The following is a 21,874-nucleotide window of genomic DNA, read 5'->3' on the forward strand; positions in this document are numbered from 1 at the left end:
CTTGAATTCCCACCATATGACTGAAATAAAATAATAAAAATAATTTAGAAAAAAAAATGTCCCATGACATTTTTATTTTCTCAGACCCTCTCTGAATGCCCTCAAATGTTTATCATTCTTTGATGCCCCAGTTTAAACTCTAAAATATATTTATAGTCTGAGAATCAATATGAGGAAAAAACGTGTTTGTTTTCTTATATATTTCTTGGAAAGTATGAGCATCTCATTCATATTAACTTTTATCCAACAACCTAGAAATAAAATAGATTTTTGCTCAAAATGCATAAATTATGTTTTTTTTTTTTTTTTTTGACATCTTATAAAGTGACGTAATCACACTCCCTCTTCACGAGAAAAGAGTATGTCATCACACACATTAGGAATGGAAAAATGTAGATACTATTGCCGCCTCTGCTTTATTTTACTAAGGTTAAAAATATGTCATTTGTACTAATCTTGAATTGACTCTTCTATATGTGGTAACAAAAACACACAAATATATGACATGACTTAATCTGCCCTCTAATGGCCAAATACACAAACACCAGATGAGACCCAGGCACATTCCTGTTGCGCTGATGTAATCCCAATCCCATTTTCCATGGGAACAGAAGATCCATTTTTTGATTCCCAGCAAGTGCAATATCCACAAGCAAGACACAAGGTGACATTCTCATGGCCTTGCATGATGGCACACTCAAACTGCAGAATAATGTTTTGGATTTGGGAAGCTGCGTCTGTAATAAATGTGTTTGCCTTTGACATACTGGATTTCCAGTTTCTGGTTTTATATACGAACCAATAAATGACAAGTATGACAAATGTTGCCATTGGCAGAACAGACAGTGCAGGTGTGTTTAGATGGTTCTGTCCTCTTATGACATGCTGTGCTGAAAATTTCCTGATCTGATGTCTGTGTTGTGAATGACCAGATGGTGGTAGAGTTAGACAGGCAGCAGTCCAGTGGAAGCGGTCATTGAAACTACACTACTGCACATTTGCAATTCTGTCTTCATTCCAAAATCTGTTCTCTCTTGGGTGTTCTGACATGTTTCTAAGGCATTTCTATGTTGTTGCAAGACACTTTTAGTGGATTTTAGCACATTGCTAGGATGTTCTTGGGGATTTTCTGGTCTCTGGATACGATTCAGGGTCTGTCGTTCAATGTGAATCCGTTAAAAGATTTTTGTCTACCATTTCATTTTTATTTTTTATTTTGAATTGATAACATCAAGTGTATAAACCGACAACAGTTAGTCTTTGTAAAGGCTTGATAACTATAATAACATTCACACCAAAGGACATTGGTAAAATAACAATATATATTATTGTTATATTGTCTACCGTTATGTTGTCTGCTGCTTTAAATAATCAAGATGTTAAGATGTTAAGATGTTGATATTGTTGATCAACAACAACAACAACAAAAATCTGAAAGTGATTCCAATAATATTGTTCTTCTGTTTGGAAGCCAGTTTCTACCACATAAGAAAAAATCACGCTTTGGTAAGTCATAATTAGAACAGTAGAAGTCAGAATTAAGACATAAAAAGTGAAAATGATTAAATACTAACTCACAATTGAGATATGAAAAGTCAAAATTCTGAACTGTAAAGTTACAGATTACAAATTCAGAATTATGAGATAAAATCACAATGAAAAAATTATGATTAAGTAATTATAACAGAAAGTCACAATTGTGACAAAGTCATAAATATGCCAATTTTGTCATAATTATGACTTTTTATATAGTAATTTCAACATTTTGTCACAATTATGACATCTCATGATTGACTTTTTATTTCATAATTCTGACTTAGCGAAAATGATTACATTGATTCATAATTAATAGATTAAAAAGTCAAAATGGCATTCTGGCATTCTAATAATTATAAAATAAAAAGTTGAAATTATGAAATAAAAAGTAAAGAATTATGAGATAAGCCATAATTATGACAAAAATTCTAAATTATTATATAAAAAGTCAGAATTGTGATCTGTATAAATGAGTCAAAATGAGTTACAAAGTCAGAATTATGAGATAAAATCATAATAATGACAAAAAGTAAAAATTATGAGAAGCAATAATTATAACAAAAAGTTGAAATTATGACAGTCGCAATTGTGACATACTAAGTCATAATTATAACAATTTTTGTCACAATTATGACTTCATATAATAATTTCGACCTTTGGTCATAATTATGATATAACTGTGACTTTATTTTATAATTCTGATTTAAAAATTATGACACTGAATCATAATAGATTAAAAAGTTGAAATTCTGACATACTAAGTAATAATTAGTTGAAACGAAATTATGTCAAAAAAATGTCATAATTATGACTGTCATAATTGCAACCTCATAATTTTGATTTTTCTACTCATATGACTTAGTATGTCATTATTGTAACTTTTTATATCATAATTCTAATTTACCACAGCATTTTAAAATGTGGCGGAATTAGGCTTCCATACCTCTGTCGTTATCATTATAGCTGCGGTGTGGACTTTGTTATTCTCATAGAATGAATATTACATTTTACCCTTATAGTTATTGTCTATGGTGTGAACTGGTCTTACTGCAAAACTTCAGTGCAGTAGCTGTGATAGTCCTGTGTTAAACCCTGAATTGAGCATGTTGCCTATACTGTATGTCCCAATGAAAGACAGCTGTTTCTCATAAGTTCACGTGACTGAGAAGGACCAGAGAGCGCAGATGGGTCATGACATTACTGACACAATAATGTCACAGGAGTGCCTGGAATCAGGATCTCATTAGCTAAAAAAAAAAACTCTTACCCTTACCATCTGCATTTGATTCTAATGCAATATTCAGAGGGGTAAAAAAAAATTATTGATGACAATAGGCCTACTAATAGTATACATAATTGTTTTTAAACTGAAATTCAGTCTCCTAGATGGTCCCAAAGGACACCAGATCTCACGGTTGCAGATTTCCAAATGTTATAACCCTTGTTTTAGGTTTCAGGGTGTCTCTCTAAGTGCCAGTGGAAATTATGCGCCCTCAACATAGTTTGGCATCTTCTTGCATTTAGTGCAGCAGGGTCAGGAGATATACTTAGCAAGTCGACTCCTTGCAGTTGAACACTTGAGCTCCTTGGAGAAACTTAAGAGGGACCCTGAACATGGACCGAGCCATTAAATACAGACCGCCCTGACCTTACATGGTGGCGATGAGTCCCCTGGATCCAGAAACAGGAGATGTTGGGTGGGCTGGGCGTGAAAGTGCCAGCCTGAAATGGCTTAGGGTCTTGTAGCGAGAGTGCTGGGAGTTCCTCTGTTGTCTTTGTGAAAAATGAAATGGTAAGGCCCAGTATTTCTAAGTAAGAACAGCTGGGAGGAATGAGATGGATAGTTTATTTTTAAAATCTAAATATTTGTCATAAGTTATACTTAAAAAGTCTCAGGTTTACAAAGGAACCTAATAAATTCACAATAATTATACACAGACTAATGATACACTGTAAAAAGTAATACGCTCTATCTACACAATAAAATTGTGGCAACAGATTACGGGCAATATTATTAATTAAATTCAACATATAAGAATTGAGTTAGAATTAATCAAATGAATTGCTTAAAAGTCAACAATTTAAAATATGTAAAATTAGCAAACACCATTTCAAAAACCACAAACTGACATAAAAAGCAAAGAATCAAACTACACAAATAAACGAAACACTGATCACAATAATGGTGACCACACATTTTCAATAAATTCAACATCTAAGCCTCTGTTCATTGCTGTGTTTCTCTTTCCTTCAGTGATTCAGCTTGTTATCATCAGGTGTCTTCAGTTTTGGTAATAAAAAATAAAGAGTTCTTAATTAATCTTTGACGTCTGTTATTCAGATATTTTTGTTTAAATTTTACTTAAATGTTACTCGTTTTAAATGGTTGACATTTAAAGAAACAATTTGATTAATTCTAACTCTATTCTATTTGTTGAATTTAATTAATAATATTGCTTGTAATCTGTTGCCAAAATTTTATGGAATACATATAGCGTATTATTTTTTACAATGTACTAAAACAAAGCTTACTAGGGTATTATATTATATTATATTATATTATATTATATTATATTATATTATATTATATTAATTATATTATATTATATTATATTATATTATATTATATTATATTATATTATATTATATTATATTATATTATATTATATTATATTATATTATATATATTATATTATATTATATTATATTATATTATATTATATTATATTATATTATATTATATATATATTATATTATATTATATTAATTATATTATATTATATTATATTATATTATATTATATTATATTATAATCAGTGGCTCTCAACCAGGGGGCCTCATAGTAATTCATTTTCATTCCAAGTTAGAAGTATCTGAATTCCATGGTATTACCATCACAGTACCATGGTAGCAGAGTCATTTTAACAAGAAGTATAACTGCATATTAATAACCGTTTCCGCTATCAATATTTTACATTAGTGGTTAAAGTGTTTTCACTAAAGTTTTCAAAAGCTGACTGAATTAAGAAAAAATACCAAATGTAACATGTAATATGGACATGATATTATGGTATTACCATAGTATTCTCGAGGGACCATGGAAAGAAAATGGTACTGTAATTATTTAGTAGCATTTCATATGAAAATGTACCATTGTATTACCACACAATACCATAATAACTCTGATAATTCTGTTATTTTTTAATACATGAAAGTGAATTTAGTGTAGGCATTTGTATTAAATTTCACATGAAGCCTACAATACCATTCAAAAGTTGCCTTTTTCAAAAAAGAAATTAATACTTTTGTTCAGCAAGGATGTGTTAAACTAAACAAAAGTGACTAAAAACATTTATAATGTATATATTTCAAATAAATGCTGTTCTTTTGAACTTTCGATTCATCAAAGAAACCTGAAAAACGTTTTACGGTATTCCAACTAAATATTAAGCAGCACAACTGTTCTCAACACTGATAATAATCTGAAATGTTTCAAATCAGCATATTAGAATGATTTCTGAAGGATCATGTGACACTGAAGACTTCTGAATAAATTACCTTTTCAAATATATGTAGATAGAAAACACTTATTTTAAATGTTAACAAAAGTTCACAATAATACAGTATGCTGTACTTTATATATATATATTTTTAAATGCAGCCTTGATGAGCATAATAGTCTTCTTTAAAAAACATGAAAAAATATTACCGACCCCAAACTTTTGAATGGTAGTGTTCATGCTAATACTATGGCTGTTCAGTAGAGCTGAGCAAAAACACAAAGGCAAATGAATATACTAATCTTTAATGCCATGCCATTCAACACTGGGACAATGTACAATGTGCAAAATAGTCCAGGAAAAATATTTTTATTGGAACGGGAGGTTCACAGGATAGAAAGATGTTTGGCAGAGAAAATGTAAGACATAAGGGAGAACAAACATGATACATCTTAAGCCTCGGACTCAAACATCTTCTTCCTGCCGTCCATACCAGCCTTATCCTCGATGTTCTTACGCCAGTCGCCAACTTGTTCTGCAGACTGTGGAACACAAAAACACCAGACATGAATACAGTGTGCTGACATAAGGCCCAAATACATTACACTTGGAGATTAGAAACTCAAGAATCTCACCTCTTCTTTGACCTCCTTCTTGACTTGTTTGAGGTTGGCTCTAAGATCCATGGAGACCTTGTGCTTGGAGCCCAGCAGAGCCTGAAGCATAGCGTCAGCAGACATGCGCACTTTCTTCAATGCGGGTTTCTTGAACTTGCCGATCAGGTCGACCACCTTGATCTTCAGATCCTCAATCTGTATTATTATGTAATAGAATTAATGATCGGAGAAACACATAAATGGATGAATCGCTGAACAAATGATGACGCTGAGGTGTCGTGGTCTTTACCTCCTTGTTTGTCTTGGCAACCTTTGCCTCCAAGTCGTATCTCTCCTCATCAACCTTGTCAATCTGTTGGTGCAGCTTCTTGCACAGTTCCTGAAAGGGCAAAACAAGATTATACATGATATTGATTATCAAAAAATACTATATGTATGCCTTCTTTAACCTTCCTGTAGCTTCAGTTCACAAGTAAAACAATTGAAAAACATGTACATTGAATGCAATGTAACTTTATATAACTTTTAGGTTGATGGTCCACTTTAGACATACTACTAACTATGAGTTACTTTGCAACTACATGTCAACTAACTCCCATAAGAGTATTAATAGTCTGTTAGGTTAGGGTTCGGGTTAGTAGAATGAGTTGACGTACTTGCAAAGATATTTATAGTCAGTAGAATGTCTGTTGGCGGAGCATCGAAATAAAGTGTCAGCAGATATTAAGCATACTAATAGTTTAATGAGAGTTAATTGACATGCAGTTACTTATATTTAGTAGAATGTCTAAAGTGGACCATCAAAATAAAGTGCTACCAGCTTTTATAAACTATTCGTCCCCTTGGAATTATAAGGTTCTATCTTACATTTTGTCAAATATTCACATGTTCTTATTCTGTGACAACTTATTTACAGTTTTTGAAGCTTTGAAGCTCAGTGTCTCAAAACTGCTCAGAATGCAGAAAGAACCTAATAATTCCAAGGTGGCAAATTATATTAATATAAAATTATGTAATTACATTTAATACATATATATGATTATGTGGTCACTTAATTATATATATGATTTAATTATATATAATTGTATATTATACATTATATACATTAAATATACATAAGTTAGTATGACTAAGAATTGCTGTTTTGCTTATTAAAAAATATTGTTTTTTTTTTATTAGCTTATGTTAACTTATATATAACATTAAAAAATACTTTTTTAATAAACAAAACCACATTTCTCTTTGTCTTGTTAGTAGACTAATACCAACATTTACTAATACATTTTAATGTCAAAAGGTTCCTCTAAAAAATGCTGGGTTAAAAACAACACAAGTTGGGTTAAAAATGGACAAACCCAGTGATTGGGTTGTTTTAACCCAGCAGTTGGGTTAAATGTTTGCCCAACGAGCTGGGCTGTTTTATTTAACCCAATATTGTTTAAAAATTACTAAAATGAACCCAAAAAAGGTTGGAAATTAAAAATCAGACACATAATTACTAGAGGCGACAGTAGTAATGAAAGGGTGAACATTTATTAATAAGCAATTTATTCAATAATTATTCAATAAACTTATTAATAAATGTTCATTTATTAAACATATTAATAAATGTTCATTTCCAACATACTTTGGGTTAATTGTAAGAAAGCATAGTAATTTTTAAACAATAGTAGAGTTAAATAAAACTACCCAGCAGGTTGGGCAAACATTTAACCCAACCATTGGGTTAAAACAACCCATTCGCTGGGTTTGTCCATTTTCAACTCAACTTGGGTTGTTTTTAACCCAGCATTTTTAGAGTGTTGTATGTTAATGCACTGTGAACTAACATATATATGAATTTTAAGTTTAAAATTCATATACATGTTAGTTTGATGCTCCGCCAACAGACATTCTACTGACCAGAAATATAAATAAATATATTTCTAGTCAGTAGAATGCCTGTTGGCAAAGTTACTTATATTTAGTATAATGTCTAGTGGACCATCAAAATAATTATTGATTAAATATTTTATAACAACATTTATTCTGACAGGTGAAAATAATAACAATAATGTAGTCACCTGCAGGTCTTGCTGGGATCCAGGCATATCCAGAGCAGGGCAGTGTTCGCTCATGTAAGCCTCCTTATCAGCAGCAATCTGCTTGGCTTCAGCTTCCATGAGACCGAAGGCAATGGAGAGCACCAGGCTCTGAGGGGTTAGCAGAAGAACAATCAACAAAACACGTTTCAAAAACATGAATTCATAACGTGTTTTATGACATGACAGTAACATTGTCTAACCTTCAGATGATGCCTACGGCTGGAGGTCATCTTTTTTCTGTTTATGAAAACAAGTTCACAGTGAGTGCCAAGGGATTCTATTATAAATTATTCTATTCAAAACAAACATAACTTCATCTAAAATGAAACATATGTAGTCTATAGGGTTTTACAGTATGTTCTAAACCTATAAAGAACCCACAGCAATCAGAATCAGAATACTTACTCTGACATCTTGGTGGTTTAGTGTGTTTTCACCCTGGATTGGATAGAAATTAGTCATTAGATATAGGCAGTTGAGTTAATCAGCTAACACTTTACAATAAGGTTCATTAGTTAACATTAGTTAATATATTAAAGTAACATGAACTAACCATGAGCAATACTGTATTTGTTAACGTTAGTTAATAAAAATCCAGCTATTCATAGTTTGTTCATGTTAGTTCACAGTTCATTACCTAATGTTAACAAATACAACTCTTGATTTTAATAATGTATTAGTAAATGTTGAAATTAACATTAACAAAGATTAATAAATTGGTCATTAGATATATTGGCAGTTGAGTTAATCAGATAATCCAGGACATGCACTTCTACATGGTTTTAAATTGGTAAAGTGTGGTAAGAAATGAAATTCAATCAGGGACACCTGTGTCTATAAGTTTAGCCCAACAGTTTGAGATGCTCGACAGCTCATTTGACACTTGACTTTTAGTCCAAAGGTCATAAAACATGATACCAGAGATTCATAAGCTATAAGACAAATGCAATTAAAGATTATACTATACTGTAGAAGATACATTTTAAGCACTTCTTAGACAGCAGATTTAAACAAAATAGACTGTCATATCAATTAGAGGATATTAAAATAGAATATTTAACTTTTCAAGAAATTGTATTGTAGTTAAATATTGTTTCCTTTCAATATATACATTTAAAATTCTCTCAAAGAGAATTGTTGGTTTAACTTAAAAAAAAAAGTAAGTTGCTTTAAAATTTTGAGTTCATTGAAATTAAAAAATTGAGTTAATTCAATGAAGGCGATTGGTTTAATCAACAGAAATTCAAAATATTATGTTATCTTAACTACATGAATGATTTAAGTTGATTTGACAAAAGAAAAAATGTGATAACAAATCATGAAAATATTTGTATAAATTCTCTATAACTTTTACATTCAACTACATTTAAAAGCACACTTATCAACATATTCTATCTGCTTATGAATATTCATAGACAATATGTGTGTGGACATCTATTGGATGCAAAAATCAAAAGCACATTATGTCTTAAAGATCCGTCGTTGTTTCAGTATCTAAATCCATGCTCAGATGTTTGCATTCAAAAAACGTGCCTTTGTCCTTTACATACAGATCTAGATAGAGTTCTGGAATGACGCTCACCTATGAGAGAAGAAGAGGGCAGGACACACTTGGAAGAAGAACTGGAAAGACTGGTGAGCCTCAGAGAGAGAAAAATTAAATAGGATATATACGTTGTACTCTGATGGCTCAGCAGATCTTGGCAGTCCTGTTTATGGAAGTGGGTTCCAGCTCAGACCAATAGGCCGTTGAGCTCCTGAAATATCCCGAGCCCATCCTCGGCAAGACTCGTAAATTTCCCTCCCTTCAAGACGCATATATGTGTGCTGTAAACGGAAGCAATGCTTAAGACACCAATATACATATGTGATATACAAAATAATGAGAGATATTTCAGCAACAAAACTCACCATACAGCAAAAGAGGAGATTGGAAATGCCACCCATATTTCTTCTGGATGTTGTGTACCACCAAAATTAAATTAAATTTAATATTTAATTTTTAATTATTAAATTAAATTAAATTAATACATATAGAGCAATGAAGTTGATAAAGAAAGAAGAAATGACTGCTGTAATAGCAGCACTGCAGTATTTATTTATTCCAGTCAAAACAAGAATGGAAGGGACTGAAAGAACCAAAACATGCATAATAAAACAAACATAAAACTAAGGATTTTTCCTCAGAAGCATTCATTTAATGGTCGTGGCTTTGCGATGATACACAATTCTCTTTCAGGACGTACATACTGCGTGAAACAAATGCTCATTTGAGGCATTTAAGCTAAAGACATAAACCTATTGCAAAAAGATCAATGTTTGCGTAGCACTGACAAATTCCTACAATAATTAAACAATGAAATGTCCAGGAATTTAGGCCTCGCCCTCAAACATCTTCTTCCTGCCTCCCATACCGGCCTTGTCCTCAACGTTCTTACGCCAGTCACCGACATCTGAAACCTGCATTATGAGAGAGGAATTGAGTGTGAAGGAATGGTATTTAAATGAAACTAAATGTTGCGTGTATTTGTATGAGTGTATACAGTGCCTGTAGAAAATCATACCCCTTTGAAATAGTTACTTTATTTGTCATCCAGCCTGAAATCAAAACCCATTCCAAAAAACCTTTTCCAGCTTTATTTACAACAACAACAAAAAAAAAAAAGAGAAAAAAAGGCAACAGTTCTCAAAAATTAATAAAAAAAAATGAAAAACTAGAATAACGGTTAGAAAAATCATGAATCCCCTGATTTAACACTTTATAGAGCCACCTTTTGCTTTAATTACAGCCATTAATCTTTTTAGATATGTCTGTTCTAGCTTTGCACACCTAAATTGGGGAATATTTGCCCATTCTTTCTTGCAGAATCTGTGTTGAGCGCCAATGGACTGCTCTCTTCAAGCCCATCCACAAATTTTCTATCAGATATTGAATTGGCCACTCAAGGACATTCACCTTCCGATCCTTAAGCCATTGCGTTGTTCTTTAATAATAATTAAACAATGAAATGTCCAGATCTTCAGCAGAGGGACACAGGTTTTCCTCAAGAATTTGGATGTACTTGGCAGCATCATTCAATCCTTCACCATGCTTCACAGTAGGTATGATGTGTTTTGGGTGGTATGCTGGGTTTTGGGCTTTTCGCCAAACATAGCTCTTGGAGTTCAATGCAAAAAGGTCAATTTTGATCTCGTCAGACCATAGCACCTTTTGTCAGATGGCATCAGAGTCTTCCAGGTGTGATTTTGCACAGCACAAACAAGAGTGAGTGTGGCATTTTTTCAGGAAAGACTTCTTTCTTGCCACCCTGCCATACAGGCCAGCTTTGTGTAAAGCTTGTGAGATAGTTGTCACATGGACAGACTGACCAGTCCTAGCTATAAAGCCTTGTAAGTCAAAGTTGCCTTTGGCCTCTTGGTAGCTTCTCTGATCAATGTCCTCCTGGCTCGGTCATCCAGTTTGGATGGAAGGCCTGATCTAAACAATGTGTTGGTGGTGCCATAAGCTTTCCACTTCTTAATGATGCTCCGAACAGTACTCAGAACGATAGCTAAAGCCTTTGAAATGTTTTTGGAGCCTTGGGCCTTTCTAAAACTTTATCCCAGAGGCCCTTTGAAAGCACTTTCCTAACCATGGTGTATTCTTTGCAGTATCATGCACTACTAACAGTGGAATCTTCAAGAAACAGCTGGTTTTATTCTGAAGTAATCAAAACCACTACAATTGATGTCAGGTGGGGCAATAAGCCTGGTGTTTGATCTGGAAATTGAACCTGAGCAAGTTTATAATTAATTTTTAATAATCTTTCAGAATGTTTTAAAATGTTATTTTCACTTTGATGATGTACATACAGATCAAAAAAGTAAGACTTATTTTCCAGAGTGCAATGTGACAAAGGGTAAAGATTTTCCAGGGTATGATGACTTTCTGTAGGCACTGTATTATTATATATCACTGTATACTGTAGAGCAGCTTTACAGCTTAAATTGAATTTGTTTCATAATTGATGAATTTGACAACATTAAAGGTGCAGTGCATAAATTTTACGGTGGCCAACACAGGCCAAAGATGTCGTTGTCTGAGACAGCAGAGAGTAGTCAGTCAAGCAAACACGCTCTGTAGAGCAGTTTGTCCATTTAGGGCTACTGTAGAAATATGCCGGTGCAAAATGGTGACTTAACATGTAAGGGTACCCGTGGTGTATGTAGATAGAAATGGCTCATTCTAAGGTAATAAAAGCATAACGGTTCATTATGTAACATCTTTATACACCACTGAAAACATAGGTATGTATATTATATTGCATTTCTGTCAATAGATCCTCTTAAAATGTACACATTGCACCTTTGACACTGTTATTTTTGTTAATGCTGCTTTGAAACAATCTGTATTGTATAAATAAAATGTCACTTGTATAAATAAATGTGACTTGACATATAAACCAAAGGGAGACACAAACAAAAACACATTATTAACCACTTATGAATTATCAATATCAGTAAACATATTTATTAAAGCATATAAAGGTCGCATATTAGTGTAATTTTACCATGGTTTAGGGTTGATAACAGCCTCCAATGATAAATATTATTTTATTATAATTATGTGATAAGTGATACTAAGTGATTAAAGTATTTATATTATTGTTTACATGTTCACCTACATGCAACACGCAATAAACGACTTTGAGGCCAGAGTTTTACAAGTGGTAAAATCTCTGTAATGCATGGCCTCTCGTGGTTATTATGATTTAGATCCATAACTATTCATATCTGCTCTGTATTATAAGCACAAAGGAATAGTCACACCATCATATTTCACTCACCTCCTCTTTGGCCTCCTTCTTGACTTGTTTCAGGTTGGCTCTCAGATCCAGAGACACCTTGTGCTTGGAGCCCAGCAGAGCCTGAAGCATCTGATCGGCAGACATGCGCACTTTCCTCAACGCGGGTTTCTTGAACTTGCCGATCAGGTCGACCACCTTGATCTTCAGATCCTCAATCTATACACATATCAGTCAAAACGGACCTCAGAGAACCTAATATATGTGTGTGTGTGTGTGTGTGTGTGTGTGTGTGTGTGTGTGTGTGTGTGTGTGTGTGTGTGTGTGTGTGTGTGTGTGTGTGTGTGTGTGTGTGTGTGTGTGTGTGTGTGTGTGTGTGTGTGACCCATGCTGGCAAAATGAGTCGCAATTAGCAAATTTTCAAAAATTAGTTATTGTTATTCTCACATTATTTATTAAATAAATTGTTGGAATCCGACAAAAATGACTGAGCTACACCAGTTTGAAGTCGATACCAAGTAACCAAACCAAGTAAAAAACGATATCTATTGGAAAAATATATATATTCAACTTTTTTTCCATGATTCCACAATTGTTTGATTAACATTAATGAAACAGACAGCTTATATACTAAGACATACTGTATCACACTGATCTAATTCTAATATAGTGTTACATATCAGATGTTTTTCCCCAACAGTTAACCAATTGTTCACTTAAGACATAACAGATAATGTTTGAGTGAATACTCGCCAAGACAGATTTTCTTAAATACTGTGTAGATACGGAATTGCGCGCTTCTGAGGCGTCTTTGTGCACACACTTAGGATCTGTTTGTCCACGCGAGTAAGATAATTTTGTTTACATCTTTATGAATATGAAAATCACATTTCATTGGTTCAGACTCATGCCATCAAGAATGATATTCATAAAGTTGGAATGCCGCGCTTTACAACGATACCAAACTTATGCTTAGAGAAGCGCCAGTAGTCCGAAGCGAGCAGAGAAAAACAGCATTTTTCATGGTCAAAGAAAAGGTACTTCTCTCAGAAAACGTACAAATAAAGATACTTTTAGATGTTTAATTGCTATTTGAAGCATTGAGATCGCTAGACGAGGACTTAATGAGCAAATTTTTGTGATAAACTCAATTTCGACCAAAATTGACACTTGTTTTGCCTCGAAATTAGCCCGTGCACATTCCGACTCATTTTTCCAGCATCGGTCACATATACCCAATATAACATCACATATATCATCATCATAATAAGGTATGTTGAGTATTATAGTTTATATATGTTACCTCTTTGTTTGCCTTTTCTACTTTAGCATTCAAGTCATATCTCTCCTCATCAACCTTGTCGATTTGCTGGTGAAGTTTCTTGCACAGTTCCTAAACGGCGACATTGAAAGTGTCAAGCTCTCTTTTCTAACCATCTTTCATAACATAATGTTTCAAGAGTATGAAATATAACTTTCATCATCCCTAGGCGCATGTGACATTAGTGAAACATCTAGACAGCACTGATATAGACCTACGTACCAAGAACATATTTGTTTGTTCACAACCATAAATGTAAAGAAAAAATATTTTGAATGCCATTCTAACATCCAAAAGAGAATATTTTAGCAAAATCTAAATACATTCCTTTGGTTTTCTGGATGTTTACTGTGGGTTTTCTTGAAGTACTTTAGAGTGCCATCTAAATACCATGAGTACATCATTATATTATATTATATTATATTATATTATATTATATTATATTATATTATATTATATTATATTATATTATATTATATTATATTATATTATATTATATTATATTATATTATATTATATTATATTATATTATATTATATTATATTACATTATATTAAGCCACAAAAGTCAAACACTAATAAACATTGTTTGTTCACAAATATAAATGTCAAGAAAAAAAAAAAAAATCTCAAATGCCATTGTAACATCAAAACATTTGAGCAAAATCTAAATATATTCCATTGGTTTTCCATATGTTTACTATGATGTTTACTATGTTTTTCTTGAAGCGTTTTCATGTAAATACCATGAGTGCATCAGTATTATTATATATTTTTTATTGATATTATTGTAAATACTAATATTGTGAATTACTTTTTAATTTTTATTTTTCTGGGGATTTTTATATATTTTTTATGCTTTAAGTTTTAGTAAATTTGCTGTGTTTTGGCATTTTTCTTAGTGTTCTTTTTTATATATATATATATATATATATATATATATATATATATATATATATATATATATATATATATATATATATGTCTTTATCCATTTTTATTTCTGTTTTAGTTTTATTTTATTTTATGTATTTTTAAGTTTTCAATTGTTTTAGTTTTAGGTAATGATAATAACCCTGGAGATCATGAGTATGGTAATGATATAATCATCAAATTACTTCTTTTGTAAGGAATGTACTTAAAATAATCTAACAAAAAAAAAAAAAAAAATCCATCTTCCACATGAAAATGTAAACAAATGAAAGAATGTAAAATCATATTTTCTGTACTTTCAAGGACTTTTAATTCATTTAGCATACTGAACATTTGGTGAATGTGGTAACAGACCTGCAGTTCCGCTGTAGATGAAGGCAGGGACAGAGGAGGGCAGTTTTCTGTCAAGTAAGCCTGCCTATCTACAACGAGCTGAGCGGCTTCTTTCTCCATAATGCCCTTTGCAATGCTCAGCACCAAACTCTGTTAGATACATCAGTTAAATACATCAGTTAGACCCTGAATTTCATACAACACCATTACAGTGTTGTGCTTATATCAGAACACACATACTGACAAACATAAAAGCAGTCAGAAAAAAGACACTATTTGTAAAGACCCCATGTACATGCCGTGTCATGTTTTCTTTCACACTTAAACAGGAAGTATGGGTGGGACCAGGCCTGCATTAAGAATAGTAGCCTATCTTGGTGCCACAACATTTTCTACCACAGGAATACTTAGTATTATAAAAAAAAATGTATCTTTAACAAGGTTTCTATAATAATAACAACAATAATAATATTACTAATAATAAACTATAGTATTTGTAATGAAAAACATCTTAAACACTATAAAACAACCTCTATAAAAGTGACTTATTTGCCCTTATGTTACCCAATATTTCATGTAAGGATTATAATAGTAACATTAGCAATAAATACTAGGGATGTGCCGAAGCTGAATACTATGTTCGGAAAGGAAATGACGCATTCTACGGAGCCCCTTAAGGGACATGGCGATGAAAAAAATATGAGATGGGAGGAAAAAATATATTTCAATGCTTTTGCATGCTCTCGCAATTATATATTTGGGAAATTATATATATTGGGAATTATCATATTATATTACTCATTTTCCATGACTTTTCCCGAATTCGGATTTAGGCTTCAGGCATATCCCTAGTAAATACCATGTCATATTTCTATAGCTGTGTGTATTGAAAAGCTTGCACTGTGTACAGTTTATTTCATGCAGTCTTTAATAATTACAAAAATGGTCTTTAATAGCTTATATCATATCATATATTATATTATATTATATTATATTATATTATATTATATTATATTATATTATATTATATTATATTATATTATATTATATTATATTATATTATACAACATATATATATATAACTTATATAACTTTATACAACAGTTCGTTCTGGTTCTCGAATCTGATTGGCTGAGAGGTCTTTCCAGCCATGCGATATTCTACCAATATCGCCACAGGAACCGTTTCACCAGTTTTTTACACACGAGTATAGTTGTTTAGACCTCAGATATGCTATTTAAACCTAGCGCCTATTTGAACATTTGTTTAGACATTTTCAGAGATGTGAGCTCTAGGCTGTCAGTGGCAGTTCATCGCTCATCTACCCGCAGAGAACAGCTTCATCTCGGCCAGATCTTCGGATTTGCTGCTGGCTCTTTGCCTCATTTGCCTATAATTCGTTTTGGATATATCAAATAGGCAATCTTTGGTCTTATTAATCTATTACTTGTTCCAGAGCTAATAGAGTTAGCTTAAGGGCTATATTAAGTTTCATAACTTTATATTTACTTTGAAATTAAATCCTATACTAACTAGAGCACTGCTTTTGTACTTTTTTGCTTGTGTTTATTTCCTATTTTACTTCCCATACTGTTATAATTGCTATTGTTGTTAATTTAAATATTATTGTTTAATAAATATTTTCTATAAATAACATGCCATATTTTTTTTTTGGTATTGAGAAAGAGTTTGTTAGTTACATTAATACTCCATTAGATGACGGTAAAGAATGTCTTTATGAATGAATAAGTGAGTCAGTCGCAAAGACTTTTATATTGAAATGGACTGAAACAAGGAAACAAGGACGTTGTTTTCACTTTAAACAACATCTTACGAGACCCAACTGACAAATGCATCGACTAGCGCTGTCATGGGAAATCCTCTTTTAAATGTTAAAAGGATAAAGACAAAGATATCGCTTTCCTTAGCGGACATTCAAACTGATTTTGTGATTATGAATATAAGATTGACTTGAACAAAATCAGCTAGATGCAGGTAATGGACTCTCTCATGTGATCTCTCTCTCATAATACTCTACATATTACAGTGACTTTCAATGAAGCGACTCAACATTCCTTCGTTGCTAGTTCTAAATTGACGTTTTAGAATTAGCAACAGAGGCTTGAGCTCAACTGTTAAACTGTCAACCTGAGATTTGAATCTGTGGCGGAAGGAAGTAGTTTCTCACAAAAGAGTTTTTTTTTTTAAAGACAATCCGTTGTTGTTTCTTATATTATTTACAAACTTGTGCCGTCGAACTGTTGTATAACACAATATCACAATCGTAGAAATGTGATAAGGCTCTATATCAGTAGGGCTGTGATGCTAAGGCCGCAGGCCGTGCTGATATAGAACGATATTGCATGACTACTACTGTGATATATTATATTATATTATATTATATTATATTATATTATATTATATTATATTATATTATATTATATTATATTATATTATATTATATTATATTATATTATATTATATTATATTATATTATATTATATTATAAAAGACACAAAAGTCAAATATTACTTCATGTGGTCTTGAATAAATATTTTATAATATATGATATAATATCAAAGGCATTATTTATTCTACCTTGAGATGGTGCCGGCGGCTCGATGTCATCTTTTTTCTGTGATGGGATGATGAAGGAAATAAAATTTAATAAAACAAAAATAGATACCCATTTCTTTGATGTTAAATATAAATAACAGATATATTCATATACTTACTCAGACATTTTGGACCTCTGTTTTCTTTACCCCTATACAAACAGAGCAAACAAATGAGAAAACATTTTAGAGAGATGAAACAACTTTTATATATTTACTTTTTTTAAACAATGCATAATATGGTATGGTATATAATATTTAATCATGATTAATTCAAAGGTTCTTAAATGATATACACATTAAGAGAGACTGCGTCATATTGAGTTGGCTATGTATTCCGCATTCTAATTTGAATCTTGGAAATATCTTGCAATCCAGAGGGAGGGGTGTGAAGATCCCCCCTCTGATATCCAGTATCCCAGTCTGCCTTCTTCTGGAACAATCTATGCAGACAGCTGTATAAATCACACAGATCTTGTTTTGCTGTATTCAGATGTCTTGCATAACAGATCCCTTCAAAGCTTAGGATGATTTGACAGATATCTAAGGGAGAGTTTTTGTTGCTGATGTTTTGTTTTGTTTTGTTTTGTTTTGTTTTGTTTTGTTTTTTTCCGCAAATTATTGTTTAGCATTAAAAGGATAGTTCACCCAAAAATGAAAATTCTGTCATCATTTATTCACTGTCAAGTTGTTCTAAACCTGTATGAGTTTCTTTCTTAAGTTGAATATAAAAGAAGATATTTTGAAGAATGTTTGATAACCAAAAAGGTATTTTTTTCTATACTATGGAAGTCAATGAGGACCAGCAACCACAATTTATCTTGAAAATATAAGCACAGCATTGTGTTCAGCACAAGAAGGAAATTAATACAGGTTTGGAACAACTTGAGGGTGATTAAATGATGACAGAATCATCATTTTTCAGTGAACTATCCCTTTCATGCTATAAACAATAAATGTGAAATGCAATTATGTCACTACATGAATATTCATGTTCATACAGTCATTAAAATGTCATTTTTTGTGTCAAGCTCATTTTGGCAATCCAACACGCATTGCAAGATATTGAACTGGCATATAATTCAGTAAAGCAAGAAAATAAAATCTCAATTTAGGGTTAAATAATGTGTTCACAATGCTCTAAAATGACATATTATTATAACAATTAATTTCAAAATAAATGCTAAAATAATCACTTAATAAAATAAAATATTTTATATCACTTTTGATTTATTTTAAAGTTCCAAATCGCTATAAATTGCTCACAGAAATGCGTTTGTCATCTTAAAAAAGACGATCCAAAGCTTGAGTTCAGTAAATTCCAAGTGAACAACACCTCAAAAACAAATCAAGCAAGAAAAAAAATCATCTTTCAGTGAGACTAAATGGAATCAAAACATAAAAATGTAGACGTTGTCCTCACCTATATGAGAAAGTTAAGCAGCGTAGTCCTGAAAGAAGAATGTCTGAAGGAAGCAGACCACTAGCAGCAGGACTGCGCTTGAGTATATAAGGCTGGCATCATCATAAGTCTCCCCTCTTTATGGTAAGGCACTAAACACAGTTGGTTTGCCAACCTCTTGAAATATCCACTTCTAATGCCTGCCAATCACACTGCTTAAAATAGACTAATGGGAAGACAAATTTCCAGATGTCAGGATAATTAAACTAACAAGAAAAATTAGGTCAAGGTGGTTGTTGGATATGATCAGATGAGGGCTGCCAGGAGTCGCTCATCTACCAAATTAATTAATTAAGATTCAGGGTGTTGGAGAATAACATGTTTTTCTTTGTTACATTAGTTCCTTTTTTGGTTATAAACTAAAAAAAACTTTTTCTGCCTTGTAATGATCTTGAGTTTCTTATATATTTAATTAAATGAAACAACTCATTTATTGTGTTTCAAAGTGGTGCTCCCCCTGCTTTGACTTAACATGATCTTCTAGGTTGCAAAGTCAGCAGTGATTATAAACATAAGATCATTTACAAATACTTACACAGTTGTTAAGCTGGTAGTGTACTATTTTCAGAACCTTCTCAGACTGCATCTTGTGTTGGTCATAGAGATGGTACTAGCATTAATCCATGCCAACAGGATATGATGTATATTATGTAATGTTTTACATTCTTATTTTTATCAAATTGCAATGTTGTTATTTTCAGTTGAGAATAATTCTCCACATCCTCAGATGTTTTAGATGACATAATAGCACGTTCATTAGACTCTACAGTTAACAGATCTGTCCGCTGCTTTTGACGCAGTTAACCACCAGATCCTTCTGTCAACCCTCATGATGAAGGGAACATCAGAAACTGCTCTCCAGTGGTTCAAGTCGTACCTCTCAGGTAGGTCCTTCAGGGTGTCGTGGAATACGCAAGTGAGGGTGAGGTGTCTAAGGCGCAACATCTGGCTACTGGGGTGGCTCAGTGCTTGGATTACTTCTCTTCTCCATTTACATGGCATCACTAGGGTCTGTCATTCAAACATGGTTTTTCCTATCGCTGATGACACACAACTTTACCTCTCATTCCAGCCAGATGATCTGACGGTAGCTGCTCACATCTCAGCCTGCCTGACAGACATGTCTTGCTGGATGAAGGACCACCACCTTCAACTTAACCTTGCAAAGACAGAACTGCTTGTGGTCTCAGCCAACCCAACACTTCATTACAACAACTTCTCCATTTCAGCTAGGTTTGTCAACAATAACTCAATCCAAGACAGCCAGTGTAATGAAGGCCAGCTAGTAGTCGCTGTGCGAGTAAACCTCACTCCTCTGATCTCAAGAGATGCTCTAGCAACTGATGCTAGAGACTGCGGTCTTTGTTAGAGCGCCCATGCGGGAGACCCAGGTTCAAGTCCCACGAAGAGCGGGGCAAGTAGGACCTGGGTGAGGGGTTACAGTGGTGCCGTGACCCAGATGGGAGTGAGTTTTAGGGGGTGAGTGGAATCTCACTCCTCTGATCTCAAGAGATGCTCTAGCAACTGACGCTAGAGACTGCAGTCTTTGTTAGAGCGCCCATGCGGGAGACCCAGGTTCAAGTCCCACGCAGAGCGGGGCAAGTAGGACCTGGGTGAGGGGTTACAGTGGTGCCGTGACCCAGATGGGAGTGAGTTTTAGGGGGGTGAGTGTAATCTCACTCTTCTGATCTCAAGAGATGCTCTAGTAACTGACGCTAGAGGTTGCAGCCTTTAGCCTTTTTGTTAGAGCGTCAGACTCCCGGTTTCAAGGCCCGCGCAAAGCAGGGCAAGTAGGACCTGGGTGAGGGTTACAGTGGTGCCGTGACCCGGATGGGAGTGAGGTTTAGGGGGTGTGAGTGTAATCTCACTCTTCTGATCTCAAGAGATGCTCTAGTAACTGACGCTAGAGGTTGCAGCCTTTAGCCTTTTTGTTAGAGTGTCAGACTCCCAGGTTCAAGGTCTGCGCAGAGAGGGGCAAGTAGGACCTGGGTGAGGGGTTACAGTGGTGCCTTGACCCGGATGGGAGTGAGGTTTAGGGGGGTGAGTGTAATCTCACTCCTCTGATCTCAAGAGATGCTCTAGTGACTGACGCTAGAGACTGCAGCCTTTAGCCTCTTTGTTAGAGCGTCAGACTCCCACGCCAGAGGTTCGAGGCCCACGCAAAGCGTGGCAAGTAGGACCTGGTTGAGGGGTTACACCAGGAACCTTGGAGTTGTAATTGATGGTCAGATAAACTTAACAGACCACATTGCAACTGCCCAGTCCTGCAGATTTGCCCTTCCTATAGGAGAATGCTACACAACTGCTTGTTCAAGCTCGTGTTCTATCCAGACTGGACTGAAAGAAATGGCTCTTTTGGCTCTTGGCTCTTCTTTTCTTGAATAATTAGCCAAAAAAACAAAACAAATTGGCTCTGAATACTTTTCAAATCATAAACAAATAGCAGCAGACTCATTGAACTTACCATCATCTTCAAGGTGTCTTACAGAACTTCAAATTTAATAGAGGAGGAAACATGGTTACTTTGGACCATTTCCACTGATGAAATCATGTTCTTCTTATCAGTAGCCGACTATCATCAGCTCTGTAAAAGTTACAATAACTGAATCAAACAGAAACTGAGGCATCTAGACAGCACATAGCTCTGTTAGCTGTAAAAAAGTTTTTAAAAGTTTTTTATAGGTAATTTG

At 33.5% G+C, this 21,874-nt stretch overlaps 2 protein-coding genes across 2 annotated transcripts; both read right to left on the reverse strand.

Moving 5' to 3' along the window:
- Positions 1-5,325: 5,325 nt before the first annotated feature.
- On the reverse strand, positions 5,326-9,424 carry tnni2a.4 (troponin I type 2a (skeletal, fast), tandem duplicate 4). The gene is made up of 7 exons (XM_048158157.1): positions 9,320-9,424; positions 8,143-8,175; positions 7,938-7,974; positions 7,717-7,845; positions 5,943-6,032; positions 5,672-5,848; positions 5,326-5,578 (listed from the first exon to the last, which is right to left on the reverse strand). Exons 2-7 carry the CDS (start codon positions 8,148-8,150, stop codon positions 5,489-5,491), a joined length of 531 nt encoding a protein of 176 aa, XP_048014114.1. The 5' UTR covers positions 8,151-8,175; positions 9,320-9,424; the 3' UTR covers positions 5,326-5,488.
- Positions 8,143-19,268, reverse strand: LOC125246993 (troponin I, fast skeletal muscle-like). Its single transcript, XM_048158158.1, has 8 exons — positions 19,146-19,268; positions 17,843-17,874; positions 17,706-17,742; positions 15,129-15,257; positions 13,825-13,914; positions 12,564-12,740; positions 9,320-10,197; positions 8,143-8,175 (listed from the first exon to the last, which is right to left on the reverse strand). The coding sequence occupies exons 2-7, from the start codon at positions 17,848-17,850 to the stop codon at positions 10,111-10,113; spliced, it is 528 nt and encodes a 175-aa protein (XP_048014115.1). The 5' UTR covers positions 17,851-17,874; positions 19,146-19,268; the 3' UTR covers positions 8,143-8,175; positions 9,320-10,110.
- Between the last annotated feature and the right edge of the window lie 2,606 nt (positions 19,269-21,874).

This window comes from Megalobrama amblycephala, linkage group LG15, assembly GCF_018812025.1.
Source record: "Megalobrama amblycephala isolate DHTTF-2021 linkage group LG15, ASM1881202v1, whole genome shotgun sequence".
Lineage (NCBI taxonomy): Eukaryota > Metazoa > Chordata > Actinopteri > Cypriniformes > Xenocyprididae > Megalobrama > Megalobrama amblycephala.

Coding starts and splice junctions, on each gene's coding strand:
- tnni2a.4 (XM_048158157.1), bottom strand. Junction 6,033..7,716: donor GATCCCAGCAAGACCTGCAG/GTGACTACATTA, acceptor TTGCCCTTTCAG/GAACTGTGCAAGAAGCTGCA. Junction 5,579..5,671: donor AGAAGGAGGTCAAAGAAGAG/GTGAGATTCTTG, acceptor TGTGTTCCACAG/TCTGCAGAACAAGTTGGCGA.
- LOC125246993 (XM_048158158.1), bottom strand. Junction 15,258..17,705: donor GCCGCCGGCACCATCTCAAG/GTAGAATAAATA, acceptor TGTATCTAACAG/AGTTTGGTGCTGAGCATTGC. Junction 12,741..13,824: donor TAGAAAAGGCAAACAAAGAG/GTAACATATATA, acceptor ATATGTGTATAG/ATTGAGGATCTGAAGATCAA.